The 20,396-nt window shown below is 32.5% G+C and overlaps 3 protein-coding genes across 7 annotated transcripts; 1 reads left to right on the top strand and 2 right to left on the bottom strand.

Annotated features, from left to right (window-relative positions):
- Nucleotides 1-2,428: 2,428 nt before the first annotated feature.
- GAUT12 (galacturonosyltransferase 12) lies at nucleotides 2,429-6,351 on the top strand. The gene is made up of 6 exons (XM_039048897.2): nucleotides 2,429-2,887; nucleotides 4,178-4,233; nucleotides 4,339-4,497; nucleotides 4,775-5,365; nucleotides 5,547-5,849; nucleotides 5,951-6,351. The coding sequence occupies exons 1-6, from the start codon at nucleotides 2,677-2,679 to the stop codon at nucleotides 6,233-6,235; spliced, it is 1,605 nt and encodes a 534-aa protein (XP_038904825.1). The 5' UTR covers nucleotides 2,429-2,676; the 3' UTR covers nucleotides 6,236-6,351.
- Nucleotides 3,275-8,554, bottom strand: LOC120091076 (plant/protein (DUF1995)). 5 transcript variants are annotated; one of them, XM_090307348.1, is made up of 2 exons: nucleotides 7,367-8,495; nucleotides 3,275-3,664 (listed from the first exon to the last, which is right to left on the bottom strand). In XM_090307348.1, exons 1-2 carry the CDS (start codon nucleotides 8,389-8,391, stop codon nucleotides 3,622-3,624), a joined length of 1,068 nt encoding a protein of 355 aa, XP_090163474.1. In that variant the 5' UTR covers nucleotides 8,392-8,495; the 3' UTR covers nucleotides 3,275-3,621. The 5 variants fall into 5 exon arrangements, with proteins under 5 accessions (XP_090163474.1, XP_038904829.1, XP_038904831.1 ...); XM_039048901.2 differs by having other exon boundaries at nucleotides 3,275-3,597; nucleotides 7,367-8,494; XM_039048903.2 differs by lacking the exon at nucleotides 3,275-3,664 and adding an exon at nucleotides 4,622-5,132 and having other exon boundaries at nucleotides 7,367-8,494.
- A 2,071-nt stretch (nucleotides 8,555-10,625) lies between these two features.
- On the bottom strand, nucleotides 10,626-14,550 carry ILR3 (basic helix-loop-helix (bHLH) DNA-binding superfamily protein). The gene is made up of 5 exons (XM_039049859.2): nucleotides 14,078-14,550; nucleotides 12,690-12,752; nucleotides 11,546-11,623; nucleotides 11,273-11,435; nucleotides 10,626-11,087 (listed from the first exon to the last, which is right to left on the bottom strand). The coding sequence occupies exons 1-5, from the start codon at nucleotides 14,215-14,217 to the stop codon at nucleotides 10,827-10,829; spliced, it is 705 nt and encodes a 234-aa protein (XP_038905787.1). The 5' UTR covers nucleotides 14,218-14,550; the 3' UTR covers nucleotides 10,626-10,826.
- Nucleotides 14,551-20,396: the final 5,846 nt, after the last annotated feature.

Raw genomic sequence — 20,396 nt, 5'->3', positions numbered from 1 at the left:
CAATCTGGAAGGAACGACTTTTGATTTCTATCGACCTTCTGTTCTGTGGTTAAATTTCAGAAGCTCCTTTTTTTTTTTTCATTTGAGTCCAACGGAGAAATTTGTTTACAATAGATTGTAATTGATCTGTTTTCTACATGGTTGTTTCTTGGCAATAAAAACCTGAATCTTCCATTGCCAATCCTTCAACTTCTATTCAATTTTTTTTGTTCTTTTAATTTTGTTCTGCTTTATGAAATTTGATAATCTGAATGATTATTCTGTCTGATCTCTTTTTACCATTCATATATCTCAGTCAGAAATGGTTAGAAATAGCTATCTCAACTTTTCTTTCAAAATTAACACATTTTGAAAAGAGAAGTCTTTAATCTCGACGAGATTGATTAACGAGATTTAGTTAAAAAAATTACTTTTTCTAACCAATTGTTTGGGCCGTTTTTCTTGATATATCTATTAAATGTCGAGATCTTAATAATTTTTCAAATAAATCTTATACCAAATTATATTTTTAGATTTTATTCGATTATCTTTATCGGTCAATTTCTGCTTTCATGATTATATGAATTTCTAAATTTACAAATGAATTTATCAATTAAATTTTTTCAGATGGATGATTGCATAAAAAAAATAGATAAGATATGAAAAGAAATATAAAATCTCAATATTAATTTGTCCAAGAATTCATATGTTCATTTATGCGATATTCATATTTGAATTTTATATATTTTCCATATTTTACATTTTTTTTTGAAAAATTTTGATATAATATTTGGTAAATATAATCTAATTTGGAAAAAAAATTGAAAATATATAAATTTTGGTATAAGATCTAGGAAGATCACATAATATAGACATGTATCGAGAAAGGTCCAAAAGGCCAAAATAATCGATAAACTAGATAAAACTAACTTTTTTTTTAAACTAAATCTCGATAGTCATCTTGGATCAAGAAAAGTTATTTGAAGAGTTTTAAAAAAATGTGCTAATTTTTTATAAGGCGAAAACTTAAAGGTAATATTTCTAACAATTTTCCAATTGAATTCAATTAGAGAATCATCTCCAATTATGTGATCTCCATTTTTACAAAAAGGTGTCATAAGAAAAAAGATGATTTTTAAAAAATGAAATATACTAATAATAAGCATGGCATACTATTAGTATGTCTTTTTGTTGTACGGACGACTCACATTTTATTATTAATGACTTGTCCCACAAATATATCAATTCTAACATTCTGCTTAAGTCAAAATACACTATCATGTTATGAAGATTGCTATAGAGGAGATGATCATTGCATTAGAGCTACGATAGAAATGACATTATAAAATACAGTAATACGCTCTTATGTATCTAAATAGAAAGATTCCATACCTTTGTAAGGGATAGGTCATTTAATTATAAAGTTGGTTGTAAAAACATCGGATGCACAAAAAATCTCAATTAATATTTTATACCCACCCTTGACTTGAAATCACCAGTGCTTTAATGGAAATAATAAAGAAAAAGCAACATTAACGAACCATGCTTGATAGCTGCAAAATTTTTCAAGTTGAGAATTTATGCTTTTCAAGGCTATTGATGAAAGTTCATTAAAATGGAAAGTTTGATAGAATTATTTATAAACCAATTCAATGCATATAACAAACAGTGGTCAAAGTAGATACTGGATAAAAAAAAAGTTCAATACAAATCAGAAAAAGTATGTATTGTGAATTTGTAGAAATTTTTGCCTTTTACTCTCAGTTTAAAATTAGCCTGGTGGTTGAGAAAGTACAACACAATATTTGATGAAAGGAACAATCCAATCTGAAGTTACCTCCAGTGATGAAGAAAATATGGAATGATCAATCCCTTTTCAAGAGAAATTTAATGGAGTAATCATGAGAATTTGTTTGATTAGGGAAAAATTAAGGACCTGTGATAGCTTGAATTAACTTAATCTCAAGGCAAACATGCAACAGAAGGATTAAAAAAAAGAAAGGTTTCTGCATTTTCACTCCAAAAAAGACCAACCAAACCTCCAGAAGAGAGAGAAAGGGAGAGGGGAAAAGTCCTTTTCTATTTAGAAACTATGTTCTTTCAGAGTGCAAACACTTTGTAGACTACATTTGTAAACTTCATGTGAAGGCAAAGCCAAGCCAAACACCAACCCTTCCTTCATCCCTGTTTCACATTTGAAGTTCTTTCTTCTTCTTCTTTATTTTTATTATTATTTTTTCCCCTTCTTCTTTAAAAGAAAGTTTGACGTTATTTATTATTCTTTCTTATTATGTTCCTTCTAAACTTCCCTTCTTGAAAATGAAGGAAAATGAAAAGAAACCAGTAAAACAGACATAGCTTCTTATCAGTCCCATGTCCCTTTCTTCTTAACAACCCCTTCCCCCTCCTTTGAATTGAAAAAAACTTACTGAGAAAAGCTGAAACATCTAGCCCAAATACTAAGCAAGTTTAGGTAAGAGATAGCAACCTTAAACACCATCAAAAACAGCATATCTATTCCTTGGATCTTGCAATTGAAATTCAGTTCTTCTTTGGGAGATTGTCAAATGAAATAACTGTCTCAAGGAAGAACTCTAACCTGGCTGGCTAACTTTCCTGGGATTTGGATTTCGCTTCAATTTGCCGTTTGTATTTGTGTTTTTAACCATAGCGGTTGTTTTCTTCTGTTAGAAAATAATGCAGCTTCATATATCACCAAGTTTGAGGCATGTCACAGTGCTCCCAGGCAAAGGTGTTAGAGAATACATCAAAGTGAAGGTTGCCTCAAGACGGGTTTCATGTCGAATGCTTATCTATTCACTTCTATTCTTCACCTTTCTTCTCCGGTTTGTGTTCGTGTTGACAGCAGTTGATACCATTGATGGAGAAAGCAAGTGTTCTACTCTAGGTACATTACTTTTAAGCTTTGTTTCCCCCTCCCTCCATCTCTCCCTCTCATACACACAGATGAAGCAGAAAATTTTGCATATACAGAAAAAGGAATTCTGAATAATATGTCTGCAGAAAGCTTCTCAAAACCAAAAAAGTTCAAACCTCAATAACTTGCCCAAGGGAAAACAATAAGAAAAGAAAGATCAAGGGAGATGAAGATATAGATATTTACCATTCTTGAACCGGTTACTAAAAATAGATTATCCTTTCCCAATTAAGATTTATCAGTACAAATTTGCTCCACTTTCCTGGGATGTCTTACCATCAATAAATTTAAAAACAAGAATAGCAGAAACTGAAGTAGACAGAGACCAAAAAGATAAGTTTATCAAGGGATGTAGTATCCTATAAAAGAAGTCAGCCATTCATATTTTATCATGAAGATTTTAACTTTTATGTCAAATGTAGAATTCATTACAAGCAAACCCATCAGTACGTATGCTTAAAGATAATTTGTTCCATCTTTATTTTGAGTTTCTCTATGCCTAACTTAAAATGTGCAGCCTAAGTAAGTTCTAGAAGCATAAGATATAAGTTTTTTCCTTTGCACTTCCTCAATGGCCCAAAATTGTCGATTCTTCTATCTTCTATACCTCCAAACACTCAACAAGCATACCAACTTTGGAAACTGTTTGGAGTGTACCTCATATAAAAACAAATCAACTCCTACCATTAAACATCATCAGTTCTTCAATAGCTTGTCCAAGAAACAAAGGGAAAGTAAGGCATCATACTGAAATTAAATATCCCACCTAGTTAAGATTCCCTCTAATTAGAAGTTTAGTTCAATCTAACAATGTAAGATAAAATATTAAGTCTCCATTTTTTGTTTTTGAAAATTGTGCTTGTTTTCTCACTATTCTTTACAATAGTTTCAACTTTCGTAAATAAAAATTTGAATTCATAGCCAAATTCCAAAAACAAAACAAATTTATAAAATCTTCTTTTTTTTAATAAGTTTTCAAAATTTTGTTTGGATTTTGAAAACGCTCCTAAGTAATAGATAACAAAATGAGGAAATCCATAGGTAGAAGTAGCATTTATAAGGCTGATTTTCAGAAGCTAAAAACCAAATGGTAATCAAATGACACCTAAATTAACACTGGAATAAGTTTATTCTTTTCTAACATTAATGGCATGATTATGATGAATAAATTAGCAAATTAGGATGATTGAATAAACATAATGGCTTGAAAATAAAAGCATGGCAGCTTCTAATAGTCTAAACTTCTTGATCTTATGGTAGGTTGTCTGGGGAAAAAATTAGGTCCAAGGCTCTTGGGGAGCAGATTGGAACCAAAAGTAATCTCCAAACCTCTGCTCTGAAGGAATATTTCAATGTCTATGTAGGTACTATTAATGAACTTTGTACTAAAACTTCCTATATTTTGTTTGATTTTGGGTCAGGTTCCAGATGTTATGTATCAAATATTGGATAAACCCATGAGCAAAGATGAACTTCAAGGGAGATTAGACAATATTCCTCAGACTCTAGAAGATTTTATGGCTGAGATAAAGGAAATCAAACCAGATGCAAAAACTTTTGCTCTCAAACTCAGAGAAATGGTCATTATCCCTCATCTCTTAGTTTATTATTAATTGTAATCCATCAACCTCTTGAAACATACCCTTCACCTAAAAATCCAATTATGTTAGCGTTAGGTGTGTGAGGATAATGAAGTGTCCAATCTCAAGGAGAAAATGGCAATCATTTAAGAAACAAATCACCAATTCCACAATCGTATTGTTTAAAATCCTTTAGAACATCTTAGCTAAGGTATTGATATTTTTCAGGTTTCATTATCATAAAGGTATTAATTTGAAGTTCATGTGTATCTTGCAGGTCAGCCTTATGGAACAAAGAACCAGAACTGCCAAAATTCAAGAATACTTGTACAGGCACGTAGCATCTAGCAGCATACCGAAGCAGCTCCATTGCCTTGCCCTCAGGCTTGCCAATGAGCACTCGACGAATGCAGCTGCTCGCCTCCAGCTTCCTTCAGCAGAACTTGTACCGGCCCTTGTTGACAATTCTTACTTTCACTTCGTCCTTGCCACTGATAATGTTCTTGCAGCATCTGTTGTCGCCAAATCCCTGGTCCGCAATGCTTTACGCCCGCAGAAAGTTGTTCTCCATATAATCACTGATAGAAAGACTTACTTTCCTATGCAAGCATGGTTTTCCCTTCACTCTTTATCACCTGCAATTATTGAGGTCAAGGCATTGCATCATTTTGACTGGTTTACAAAGGGTAAAGTCCCAGTTTTGGAAGCAATGGAAAAAGACCAGAAGGTCCGGTCACAATTCAGAGGAGGGTCATCTGCCATTGTTGCAAATGAGACTGAAAAACCTAATATCATTGCATCAAAGTTGCAGGCACTAAGTCCCAAATATAATTCCGTGATGAATCACATTCGTATCCATTTACCAGAGGTAAACAAGTTCTTTCTACTAAACATTATCAACCCTTGTGTTTTTCTGAAGGAAGATATTCTTTTGTTTTTTTTTTTTTTTTCTTGTAAACTGCCAAGAAAGCGTTCCATCAAAACTACCAAGAGAGACATCTTTGATGTTTTACTATGTGAATCCTCATGAACGGAAATTCTCCATGCAGTTATTCCCAAGTCTCAAGAAGGTGGTGTTCTTGGATGACGACATTGTGATTCAAACTGATCTTTCACCTTTGTGGGACATCGATATGAATGGGAAGGTTAATGGAGCTGTGGAAACATGTAGAGGAGAAGATAAATTTGTAATGTCAAAGCGATTAAAGAGCTATCTAAACTTCTCACATCCTTTAATAGCAGAAAATTTTGATCCGAATGAATGTGCATGGGCCTATGGAATGAACATCTTTGATCTTGAGGCCTGGAGAAAGACCAACATAAGCCTCACATATCATCACTGGCTTGAACAGGTAAGGCTCAATTGAATCATGAATCAACATTTCACTTGCTACATTATTTAATTTACATTTTCAAACATATTTTGGCTGAATGGAAACTGTTTGCTTTCCAGAACTTGAAATCAGACCTAAGTTTATGGCAGCTTGGGACTTTGCCTCCTGGCCTTATAGCATTTCATGGTCACGTTCATATCATTGATCCATTTTGGCATATGCTGGGGCTAGGGTATCAAGAGAACACAAGTTTTGCTGATGCAGAGACTGCTGGAGTCATCCACTTCAACGGCCGAGCGAAGCCATGGCTTGAGATAGCCTTTCCACAGCTCCGGTCATTGTGGACAAAATATATCAGCTTCTCTGATAAATTTATCAAGAGCTGCCATATAAGAGCTTCCTAGGTTGGGAAGAAATTTTTCTTCAGCTGATGATAAAGAATTACTTGTAAATGCAAAGAAGAACACATGAGAGAGTTCTTTGATACGGGATATGAGATGATAGCTGCAACTTTTACTTTCGGATCCTGCTTGCTCTTCATCTTTTCTCTATTCCCATCTTTCAATACTAGTAACTTTTTCTTTCCTTATAACACATAAAACCCCTATGTCATTTCCAAATTTTTGTAGACCTAGGCAGTTCTGTTATGGTACAAAGATTTAAAATATAAGGCTTGCATTTCAAGCTGAGAATTCTCTCCAAATGGAGTCATGATAAAGAGGCTTAGCTGGACCAAAAATTAGTGGAAATGGAAACCAATTATAGGCCCCATTTGATAGCCATTTCGTTTTTGGTTTTTTATTTTTGAAAAATTAAGCTTAAAACAATACTTCCACCTCCAAAATTCTTCCTTTGTAATCTACTTTTTATCAATGGTTTAAAAAGCTAAGCCAAATTTTGAAAACTAAAAAAGTAGCTTTTAAAAACTTGTTTTTGTTTTTGTTTTTGGAATTTGGCTGAAAATTCAACCATTGTACTTAAAGATGCAAATCATTGTATGAAATTGAGAGAAAATAGGCTTAATTTTCAAAAACAAAATAATAATAATAATAATAAAATGATTATCAAACGGGATCATAAGAATCTTGTAATGGTCCAATGTAAACAGATTACAAAATGATGGGGCCTTAGATTTTTCATCGAGGCATATACAAATAGGCAGATAATTGAACCACTTTAGGAGATCTGTCAGCTTCATTTGCTTGCCTATATTTAGGCATAAGTTATTTTTCAATCAAATTTTTAAAGACAACCATTATAGATGTATAAGAATTAAAATACTTTAAGAGCCAAAGTACAGAACAAGTAGTACATTTTAACTTAGTACATATTATGCATGCAAACTTCATGTCATTTTCAAAATGGATGGTCATTTTCTTGGAAGCAACACATAGAAGATGGAAGAACAGGGACTGCAAAACTAAAGAGATCATTCCAAAAGAAACTACATTTGGTTTAGATCAGACCTAAAGGCAAACAAGTAGGCTGCTCGACATGGACATGAAATCAAATCTCAGTAGTTCAACAAAACTTACTTTTTTCCAGTTACGTTTGAGACCAAGTCCCTCAAGAACTTTGCAGACTTGGTGATAGGTGAGTTCATAGCCATCAAATTGTACAACACATTCTCAACTTCTGCAATGGATGGTCGCGCCTTGAACTTTGAAACCGCTTTCAATTCTCCTCCTTCCTCTTCAACAAGCACATTCCATAGCTCACCACTCAAAACTCCATTTCTCACACATTTGAAAATCACCCCTTTTCTCTTGTTCAAAATCCCTTGAACTTCCAACCCCATGAAGGAATAAATCACCTCAAAAGACCCAATAAATCCACTCAGCTCACCAAATTCACTCTCTTCCTCAAATGCCCATTTGGGGTTGAAAATCACCACTGGCTTAGGATAAAACCCATCTGTAACACTCTTTAAAGTTTGAATTTGGGAAGATTCTAGCCCCAAAAACACTGCCACATCACTAGAACTCAAAGTTCTTGCATCTAATCCATCAACTGAGGAAACATCTACTTGTTCAATTTGATCAGAAGAGCGAGACTGAAAGGCTTTACTAGCAGCTTCAGCCAAGGAGGGGCTAGACCAAATAAGTACGATTTTAACAGGGGACCCTTTTCTCTTAATGGGTAGGTCCCCAAATACCTCGAAAGCGAGCTCCGTCAGAGACTTGGCCGATTCATCAATGACCGGAATTTCCACTCGGAATCTGGGTTGCTTTGCCTTCTTGATGATCCGGCCGGAAAACCTAATGTTGTTGATGGGCTTTTCGAGTGTGGTACAGAGGCAGGTTTTGGCCTGGGAAATGGCATCGTCTTTTGAGGTGGGTGGAGTTGAAGAAGACAGAGAAGAACGAACTATAAAAGGGATTTTTCTTAATTTGTGAGTTGCATGAGGATAGAAGGAGACCTGGAAATGGGGATTTTGGAGGATCTGAGAGGCCGGAACTGGAAGGAGAGGGAAGAAATTTTTGGTGGGCTGTGGATTAAGGAAAAAGAGTCTAGCAGCTTCAGTTATTTGGGAATGAAATTTGAGCAGATTGAAGGCCATTTGATGAGAGAAAAGAAGAAAAAAATGAGACGCCAGTTCTTGATCCAAGTTTCAATCATAACTGGATAATATTTTGTTGGTGACCGTTAACTTTGGAAACAGAAGTTCTTCAAAAAAGTTCACTTTTATAAGTTCTCAATTTCTGTTCTCTTTTAAAATTCTCAATTTATTCTTGGGAAAATTACATTTTTATCTCCAGATTTTATAAAAATATGTTTGTTGGATTCTTAAATTTTCAAAACATACCCTTTTAATAGTTGAATTTTTTAGAATAATTTATTTGGTCTCTAAATGTTATAGTCTCTTAATTTTTAAAAATAGGTTAAAAAGATCTTATCAATAATTTGTTATTATTATTTAGATTAGAAAATTATTTTTTAAAAAAGAAAATTATTTCAAATGATAAAACGGTTAAAAGTATTTACAAAATATAATAAATTTTTAGAACTATCAATGATAGACGCTGACGGATAGAAGTCTATCAGTGTCTATCAGCGTCTATCATCGATAGTTTTAAATTTTGCTATATCGTGTAAATATTTTAGTTTATTTTTCTATATTAAAAACAACCCTTTTAAAAATTACCTATTCTCTCTAAAACTATTTTTTAAAACATATTTTTATAAGAAAAATTTTCACATATAGAAAAAATGTTAAACTATTTATAAGAATAGGAAAAAAAATACCAATAGACACTGAAAATTTTCTATCAGCGTCTATCACATAGTATTAATGATAGACTTCTATTAGCCTCTATTAAAGAAGATTAAATTTTGTAATTTTGTGTAAATAGTTTTCTTTATTTTTTACTTTTGAAAATCCCTCTTTTTATAATTCAAAATTTTATATAATTATATAAAATAAAAATAAAAAATAGTTCAATGACCTTTTAAACCTGTTCTTAAAAACTTTGGATGTGTTTGAGGCAAAAACTATCTTTAAGACTATAATAACTACCTCTTGTTATAGTAATAATATTTCAAAACCCTAATTTGTTATCATATTTACTATTTGCTGTAGTTTTTACTATTTCACATTCATCATTTTTTTATTCTTTGCTACAATGCTTATTATTTCCTCCTCAAACTAAAATAGTTTAAACATATACTATTATAATCCAAACTAAAGTAATCTACACTTCAAACACAAATTATTATAACCCAACTATAATAACTTAGAACTATAATGACCAACTCCTTGCCCCCAACATCTCCTCTAAGACTAAAAAAGTTACATTTTAAAAAATTCAGGTACCAAATGTACATATTCTAAAAAATTCAAGTACTAAATAAGTATGTTTCAAAGACTCAGGGATCCAACATACTTATTCTTCAAAACTAGGGGATTAAAAAAAGTAGTTTTCCTTTTATTCTTTGATGGACTATGTTAGTCAAATTTATTAATAAAAAAAAAATTGCACAAATTATAATTATACCCCCATAACTTCTAATTCGATCCATTACCCCTAAATTACATGATTTTCAATTACACTTATAAATTTTTGGTGTGATCAATAGTCTAATGACTTCTATATTTTGATATTCATAATTTTATTTGGGCTTAATACCTTAGGTATTTTCCTTAACTTTATTGGGATATATATTGAAAACAACTGGATTGGAATATTATTAATTATAACAATACCTCAAGTAGTTCTCAGAAGTTAATTATCTAACTTGACAATAATTATAACAATTTTTTTTTTTAAAAAATGTAAACGGACAATGTAGATGTGTTTGCAAACGTACAGGGGAGACTTGTAGAGATTTTTTTTTTCATTCTACTTTGAAAAAGATTAACTGTATTAATTTTAAGATTTATTGAAAATATAATAACTAAATTTAGAAGTTCAGGAATATAAATAGAACAAATCTCAAATATGTACTATAAAATGAATGAACTGTAAGATTGAAGCCAGCAAAATCAACAAAGATCAAAATTTGAACTGAACCTTTATTTCATTCTAGAGTAAAGATCCCCAAAAACATTAACACCACATATATATAAATCAATGGTAGTCACAAAATGTTTCTGTACTAAAGAAAGGGCAGCAGATGATTTTTCAGATATGATTAAAAAAGGGAAAAAAATATTCCCATTGACTGGCTGCAATTGATATGTACAGTTCACTAGCCAGTCAAGAAAATTCAGTCTCTCTAGCAGTATTGGAGGCAAACATCATATTGTTATGCCTAGTCATATGAACATTCACATGCTGGATTAACTTATTCACATTTTTACATGTAAAAACCAGCACTGATTTCATAAAAAGTCTAAAAGTTGCAAATACAGTCAAGATATATCCACCAAATCATCCAGTTAAACAAGGTTCTGAAATAAGTGTCAAGAACAATGGTATAATTAGTACACAAATGTTTGGGTCAAAATATGCAATCCCAAACCACCCCCGTCCACGCTGTTGCCTGGCTGCCTAATTAAGCAACAGGAGGTCGGAGTACGTGATCTTGCGAGGTGTCGACTGCTGCAGGTGGCATGAACTGCCACATGGCAACTCCGGGGTAGCCGATGAAAGGAACCAACTTGTTTCCAGGTGCTTGGCCTTGAGCAGCAAAAGTCGCAGGGATTGCTGGAGGCAAGAAGCCAGGCTGTGAATTCATGGCTTTTAGTTGTTGCTCCAACTTCTCTTTCTCCATTTTTAACCTCTGCTTCTCATCACGAAGCTCATTCTTTTCAGCCTAAATAAATGGGAAAAGGGAAAATTTGAAAGTCCTATGAGTATGCAGATCAACATCCTTACATCACAAATTTTGTAGTATGTAAGAATCTTTCAAGTGGAATACCATAACGTAATGGAAATAAGAGATGATGGTCGGAGATTAAAGTAAGCTCTTTCTTGGTCAGATAATTATAGAAGACTTACTTTCAACTCTTTAATCTTCTCTGATAGACTTGTATTTGAGTCCTTCAACATCTGGGCTTCACCACGTAACTGAGTGACCATCCGAACAGCATCGATCAAAATGGCAGCCTTGTCGGTCTTAGGTGGTCTTCCTGGCTCCAGAATAGTGCCCAATTCCAGAAACCTATCAAGTTTTATAGGTACTCATTCCTAATATAAATAAAACATATGCATCTTGCTACATATGACATTGTTATGTGAATGAGAGGGAGAAAGGGGAGGAGAGTTACTTACTTGTCATTTAGTCTGTCCCTCCGCAGCTTCTCCCTACAGGCTTTCGAGCTAGATGCACAACTTGATTCAGTTCTGACCCTGCATCATTTTATTTGTTTGCTCGTGAATTATTCGAGGGATGTTGAATAATTTGTTCAAGGAGACGAGCTTATCAATTGCTCAATGAAAATTTTCCCCCAAAAGAAGATTTTTAAGACCTTATCAATTTGCAATAGCTCTTTCACTACATGGCTTCTAAGAATAGCAACCAAAAGTTGAAGATGAAGGGTGGAAATGGCCTCTCCATCCCAGACCTCAAGGGAATCTTAGGGTGTGTTGGGAATGCATTTTCAAGTGCTTAATTTAAAAAATAAGTCATTTTGGAAAAATTTGGAGTGGAAAAATTTGGAGTGTTTGCCAACAATCATTCAAAATAGCTTTTGAAATGTATTTTCAACATTTTTTGTCAAAAGTGTTTTAAATAAAAATGAGTTATTTGAAAAACACTTTTTTTCTGAAGTCAATCCAAATGGGCCCTTAGTCCTCTTCTCGGTTTCATTTGCTAATTTTAGGGAGACAAAATGCACTCAGATTCTTGAATCTTGGATTGGGTTTCCACATGGAGAAAATTTTCCAAAACCTTATTTCAACTATCCTATAAATTATATATTAAAACAGAAAGCTGGTTTTCAGCAAATATACATGAAATGTAAATAATAATTGTATATACCCAGAGATTTGGGTGGGGGTTGGGTGTCAAAGTTAAGAATCAAGATCAGGGTGAAAGATGCATTCTCTATCTCCACCACTAAAATGAACTTAGCAAAAGAGATTATTCCCATACCCAACTCTGGCACCGAGGGAATCCCCACCTCATTAGAGTTGGGCCTCCATAGGGCCTAACCTACTGCTGAGAACTCTGCCACCCCTAAAGCATAATTCAATAAATGTTCTCATGGGATGATGGTGTAATGCATCTTCTAAATGATACAATCTCGAGCTTACCCACTGTCACATTCAAGCTTTAATTTGTTCATCATGTTTGTTTCCCCTTTTTTCAATCATAATGTTATCTCTAATCTTGAAGGCAAGAATATGAAAAATGTCTGCGAAATATGATTAAGGAAACTATCGAATCATCAAGAGTCAAGAGGTTGGTACTTACCTCTTCTTTGAACCAGGCTCCTTCATGCCATCTGATTCTAGCAATGATCCTTCAATTTCCGTGCTAGAAAAGATGGAGGAAAAAGTTTAATGAGTAAATGCAAAATGATATCCTCCCCTACCAACCACCACCACCACCAAAAAGCAGAATTTTATAACTTAAACAGACAGAGACCGGGAAAACATAACAGAATCAGAAAAAGCTCTGGCGGAGGGAAGAGAGAGAGTTATTATTTTATATTTTTACTAAATCCAATAACATATTTGAAAAATGTGTACTGTTCATAGACACTAAGACAGTGAACAAAACATTTGGTCCATGTTCCATATCATAGGCAAGAGGCAAAATCACAGGAAGAACTGCATAGGTGCATTAGCACTCTCTGTGTCAATATACAAGTAGTATTAATTGTTGAAATAATATTAAAAAGATTAATAATTTAAACAAGCAAAAGTTAATGTTCAAGTACAGGTCTCAAAATCTTCCATCAGTTAATAGATGCTAGCTAAGGAATTAGGGAAATAAGCCTGAGGAAATGAATTCTTGAAAGACAGGTCAACAACAACTTCCTCCTGAGGTTAGTTAAATAAGCCAGACCCTCTACTTTGATCAAATTATCTTTCCTCGAAGTATACATATAACAAGTAAGCGATGCCAGAGTGAAAGAAAGTAATAAAAAACTTCATATCTAACATGGAAAGAGTACAGACCATAAGAGAAAGCTACATTTCAAAAAATTCAAAATAAAGATCAAATGGTTTGAAACAATACTTGAAGGGGGGGGGGGGGAGGAATTTTTATTATTTATCAATTCAACAAGAGAAAATGACTTTGACCAAGCTAGAAGATGAAAAATGACTAAACGAACCAGTTAGATAAAATTGAATGAAATAGATAAGTAATTCATACTGCAAATTTCAAACTAACCCATTTAAATTTCCAACCTACAACTACAAGCTTCGACAGAAAGCCAAGAACACGAAGAACTGATTAGGCATCTCAGCTTTTCTCAAAAGAAAATACTTCAAGCTGTATAAATTGGGTCTAAATTTAGGGAGAAAAGGAAAGTTAAAGACGCAGATACAAATCTTCTGATATAAATAGCAAGATCAAGGTCTCGAGCTTCCAACTTCCAAGTCAGATGATGCAAGAAAAATTAATGTTCTCTTGATGAGATAAGACCAGAGAACCACAGAAACAGCTTTTGAGCCAAAGCTGTAGCTGAGCCTGTGCTTATAATCGAATCCTAGATCCCAATTAAAAGTCCATGAACGCATACTCGAGGGAATTTTCACAAATATAACAATCCGACTAAAGGGTCAGCAGCAAATATATGATAGAACAGGAAAATCGAACAAAATTGAATCAAAATGAGAAAGAAATAAAACCTGACATTGGAGGAACCGTTGAGGGGAGTGATAGACCAGGAGAAACCGGTAGTGGGTGCAGAGAAATTGGCATCGGAGACAGGAATATCATCCATTAACGCATAATCAAAGAGCCAATTGGAGGTTTCAGGGGAAACCATATCGCGATGATGGGGATGGCGATTCAGCAGGAAGGGCGATGTTTCCAGGGTGAATTCTGTTGGAATTGAAAGCGGTAAAGCGAAAGAGCGGAGAGAGACTGTGACAGAGTTGAAGGTGAAATTTTGATGGAGAGAAGAGAAGAAAAAAATGGAGAATCTGAATCGGATTTGGGGAATATGAGAAAGAAGTGGTGGCGGGTAGTCGTCGGGATGAGAGATTCGTCACCTCCGTCACACAGTTAGAGTTGACGATATTTCGTTTTGGGCTTTTACGTTTCAATGGGCCTTCATCCATCTTGTCGTTACTGCAAAATAACCAATTTAACGATAAAATATGTTACGAATGACCTAGCCTCATATTTAATATTGGATCTAACCGTCTAAGGCAAGACACAAACAAATTACAGCAAAAAAGAAAAGGGAAGAATAATGACAAATCTTACATATAAAAGATCAAGCACATGGCATGGTAGACAAGGTTGCAATGAGAAGAACCCTCTAGACTCTTCAATCGAAGCTCTAAATCACTTAGAACAGTAAAATAAAATTCTAGACTGAACAACATGATTGACCATTTAGGCAAGACGTAAGGTAGCTCCATGGACACACATATTATGCTTGCACAAAATATGATAAATAATCACACATCAAGAAACTCATCAGACTTTACGTCTTAACTGGTTACATGCACTAAAGTGACAAATTTAATTGAGTTTCGTATCCTAAATGAGAGGTCCTACGGGAACAACCACCCCACAAGAACATATCTGCCTCAAACAATTTGACTAAAATCGCACGTATTGGGTAAGTGATTCCTAGACTCAACTCTCTCAAAACAGACAACACTTTCACCGGATATTAGAACGCTGCTTTCTAATACGATCACATGTTTGTGACCAATTTTGAATAACATAATAGGTAATAAATAAATATTTAGGAACATTACCTTCTTAGCAAATAAGTCTAGTCCAAGATATTATAGTTAACCTAGGCCACAAAAACTCACAGACACTACCCACTTAAGATAAACTAGAACGACAAGAGAACCAAGTTACACCATCATCCCATTCAACTGCAACCACTATTGAATGAACTTGCACAAAGAGTTTAACCATCTCTATGGTTAGACAACTAGTCCAATTCCCATTAGGACGAAATAGTATTTAATATTAAACTAAATTAATTAATGATAATTTTTTTTCGTAATTAACTAATGATATCAGTAATTAACATTTTCATGTCTACACTGAATTTATGTAGAATTACTGTGTATTAAAAGAAACAACATAATTGTATATAAGGATGAAAGAATATTGTAAATATTGTGTATTAAAAAAAGGTGGAAAATGATTTAAAATACTTCATGCATACACCCCTTCAAAAGCCCCTCAAATTAAGTAGGGACTAGTTTTAAGGATAACTATTTTAAATAACAAAATTGTTAAAATATTTTCAAATATAGTTAATATTCATTGTCTATCGATGATAGATATTAATAGACATCTGACATTGATGTCTATCAAATCTACAATTGATAGCAATGACATTTTGCTACATTTGCAAATAAGTATGCCATGTTAAATTCTCCTAGATCTTGCAAAGAAATAGTTAAAAAAAAGTTATGGAGTAATTAAAGAAAAACTAAGATTTAAAGATCTTTTTAGTCCCCAAGTTTTAAGGAATGTACTCATTTGGTCCGTATGGTTTCAATTTGGTCATTTTAGTCCATTACTAGGTTTAAAAAGTCTCCATATTCATTAAATTAAATATTTTTTAATTAGTTAAAATAAAAATACTAATTAAAATAGCCATTAAAGGGGAAAAAATTATTTCCCCTTTTCCAACCCTCCACCACTATCGGCAACTAAGTTCTCATTCTTCCCCTTCTTCCTCCTTCTTCATCCCCTTCTTCTTTTCTTCATCTTCCTCCTCAAATAAGTTCTCATTTGCAAATGGCAAATCGTCCTCAGACTCATCCTCGAAATTGGAGTTACCAATCAAAATTGAATTCCGATTTGTTGGGAAAAACCTTCTTCTATTGCAAGAATAAGCAGAAAAAAAATAAAAGAAAGCAATAAAAACTGATAATACAATAATTTATGTAGAAAACTCCCAATTTGGAGGAATTAAACCTTCTACTTCATGACTTGCACTCTCCACAAGTCGAAGTTGATCATTCCATCAAATTTCTCCACATCAAACTTTACTGAACTCATAAAGCTTGACATATCTATTTCTCTTCCTAGCAAAACAACAAATAGTGAATAACCCATACTATTCACAACATTACAGCCCGTTTCAAGAATTCTTTTCTGATGTAGAAGGTCAAACAATGCTACAGCCACATAACATACTTAGAAATTCAAGAAATTATGATTCCAACACTCTGATACCACTTATTAGGAAAAGCTTTCCACTTCTGCGGCAGAATAAATAGAAAATAACAGAAAAATTAAAAGAAAATAATACAAAAATTTACATGGAAAACTCTCAACTTGGAGAAAAATCATTGACTAGAAAAAATCCATATGTGAAGTATTGTTACAATCACATAGAATAATTTTTTTCTCATCCCTAATTACAATAACATTCTCTCAATACTTTTAACTACTCACACCTTTTTCATTTGTTTTGCAGTATGTAAGATGTTTGGGCATTTGGAGATTTTCGGACATTTTAGGATGCCCTTACATATATATATATATATATGTATGTATGTATCTATATATATATATGTATGTATGTTTGTATGTAACACTCTTCTTTATTTTTATTTTATAATTAAAATAAATGTTGTCAACTATGTATCTCACTCTCTTTTGTTATATTGTAGTTGTTTTTATATTTTTTAGAAAGATATTCAAATTCAAATTTAAATTAATATTTATTTTAAGGTAAAATGTACTTTTGGTCCCGAGGTTTGAAATTGATACCTATTTGGTCCCTAAAGTTTCAAAATCAACACTTTGGTCTATGGGGTTTAAGAATAGTCCTAAATGGTCCTTGAGACTTCTTTGACCAGTAATTGACTAACGGAAAGATGACGTGATCGTTAAATGCTAAGACAACTATCAGATTTGGCAAAAAAAAATATTAAGTTAAGATTTTGATTTAATGACATGGCATCTCTCTCATCTCCATCTTCACCTTCTTAAACCATTAAAATCGTCCCTTATTCTCAATGGTTGCCGGAATTAAAAAGAGAAATTGTCAGAAATAAACTCCACAAGTTTTTTATCTTTCAAAACTAGCACATTTTTTAAAAGCTCTTTTTCTTGGTCCATCTCGTTCGAGATTGACTACCGAGATTTACATAAAAATTTAACTTTTTCTAACTCATCAATAGTTTTGGACATTCTTAGTGAAATCTTGGGTAGTTAGCACCAAGATTCTATCAAATTTTCCAAATTTTACCTAAGCTTTCCAAATTTTATATTAATCTTGGGTAGTTAACACCAAATTTTTGCCAAAAATTAAGTAAGATTTGGGAGATATAATGAACTTTATGTATCTTAGGCAAAATTAACCTTGAAATTGCTTTCTCGTCGGAATCTTGGGTAGATTAACAGAATTTTTATATTTTCTCAAATTTTTTTTATTTGCAAAATCTGATCTTTTACAAAATTTAAAAATCATAGTATGGAAATTTAGAAATTTAAATAGTTGGAAAATAAAAATTAGGGTAGAGATTTGAAAATTCATGTAAAAATTTATATAAGATTTTGTAAAAATAATTGAAATTGGAAAAAATTTGAATAGATATAAGATTTGGTATAAGATTATATAATATTTGAAAAAATGTATAGATTCTTTATGTTAATACTGCTCGAGATTTAAGACTAAAACCATTGATAAGTTAAAAAAAGTTAATATAAGTAAATCCCGCTAATCAATCAAACTATTTCCGACAATTTTCTAATTAAAAAGAAGAGGCGTAGAATCGTGAGTTTCCATCCAAGATGGACAATCGATTAGAGTTGAAAGCGAAAAGCCTAGCAACACGAGAATCATGTTCTCTGATTCTCGATAATATGCCTAAACGGAGCACTTCAATCGGAAAACATTGCTCTGTTTCTTCCTCAAAAAAAGCATTAAACTCCATGAAATCACAAAGAGAAAAAGAACAGAAGAACATGAGATGGGAAATTTAGAGAAGCTTAAAGGGGAGGAAATGGAAGTTGCAGGCCATGGCCATGAGAGAAGCCAAAGGAGAATGATTGTGCTAGTTTTTAAAGGAGTTTGAAAGAGACGAAAATACATAACGAATCATTCTAATTCACCAAATTAAATTAACTTTCATTGAAAATTCTTTATTTTGAGTCTGTAGATCGCTCGCCATTCTGATTAATTTCGAGAACCTAATCGACTTTCACGCCAACATATGGACGATTCGATGATTAATTCACCATCTTAATTGCGATTTTATTGATTTAGTTTTGATTTTATATCCTATGCCCTCCATTTCTCTCTCACAAAAATTCCAAATTGAAATCAAAAGTGTTTTCGATTGAACATTTCTGAACACTTGAGTATATTGCTATTACAAGCTTAGATGTTAAGGAAGAGGTTTTACAGAATCTACCCGATGGGAGAAAGGGAAAAAGTTTTATTATTCATCCACGCCGAGAAACACGAGAGAACAAAATGAGTTGCTTTCCAGAATTAATCAACAACTTTTTACAGTTTTTTTTTTTTTTTTAAACTAACGGTCGCCTTAAAGACCCTTTAGAACCATTTCTTAAAACATAGGATTAAAGGCAATAAGAGCGTATACTATCAACCTCATGGTAAAAAAAAAAAAAGATCCAGATTAAAGTGTTTGTTTTGAGATTTGGATCAAATAGACATCAACTTCAAACGTCATAGACAAAAAATACATTTTGCCTTCATTTTATAAAAAAAAAAGATTGTTTTCAAATAAAGAAAAATGAATTAACTTATTTACAATAATAGCACATGTATCAATATCGTGGTGGTCTATTGCTGAGTGATAGAAGTCTATTGTGATCTATCGCGGTCTATATTTTGCTATACTTGAAAATATTTTCAGTAGTTTTACCATTCAAAAAAATTATCCAATATTATTTTGTTGAGAAAATTATAAATAAAATAATAAAACTATATTAATTTAAAAATATATTCAAATTAATAAAAACAAATATGTCATCTAAGTTCAAATTATATTAAATTAATCATAAATTAATGAATAGTTCAAAATATTATGTAAATCTAAGACATTCCAAAGATATCTTACAAAACAAACACAGTTATCCAAGTATTTCTATATATCTTCAAAAATATTCCTACAAAACAAACATGATTATATAAGGATGTCTGAGATCTGTATTTTGGACATTTATAATTCTGGACATCTAAATATTCTGGTTATCTACATTTAAAAAAAAAAAAAAAAACCGTCCTAAAGTGTTTCTAAATAGGATGATTTGAAATAGAGGTATAGGCTCCTTTTATAGTGGTAAGAGCCCATCACTTTCTTCGATTTTTTCAATATGAGACAAACCATACTTTTAATATTTTGCCAAAAACTTAACATGATTTGAAATCGACTATACGATTGTCAACTAGAATTATATGAAACTTCTTTTGCAACCTCTTCATTGCACCAGATTCTGAGCGCCAACGAGATAGAGAGAATTCATATGTTAAAGCAGAACTACTGCTCAGCCGTCCTTATGAAAGAAAAAACTTCAGTTTGGCCATGGTTATGGAAGCAAGGAGAAACCGAAAGGGATTTTTTTTTAATAGAAAATCTCATTAAGTTATTTAATAATGGTGTTTGTATTTTTCCTAAGAAAATAATAATGAAAATGATGATTGTATATGGTGTTCATGGAGGACAAGAACCGATAAAGAAAGTGGAATAAGAAGATAGTAAGGAGAGGTGTTCTCTCTTTCTCTCTTTCTTCTTCTTCTTCTTCCATTTTTTTTTTCAAAAAAAAAATTATTTAATTATTTTTATTTTTTTATTTGCAATAATTATCAACAACACTAGCCCTTTACGTTAATTTAAACATTTAAGTCAATGTTAGCTAACAATTTAGCTTTTTTATTTTAGTATTTGAAAAGGTTAAATTATAAAAATGTCCTTAAACTTTGAACTTTTAGTACTTTTAAACATTTAAGTATTACAACCTTAAACTTGATCAACTTGATGCATA

The sequence above is a fragment of the Benincasa hispida genome, chromosome 11 (genome assembly GCF_027475165.1).
Source record: "Benincasa hispida cultivar pf3 chromosome 11, pf3_genome.v1.1, whole genome shotgun sequence".
Taxonomy (NCBI): Eukaryota; Viridiplantae; Streptophyta; class Magnoliopsida; order Cucurbitales; family Cucurbitaceae; genus Benincasa; species Benincasa hispida.
Note: the sequence above shows the minus strand (reverse complement) of the source record. Positions and strands in the feature narration are given on the sequence as shown.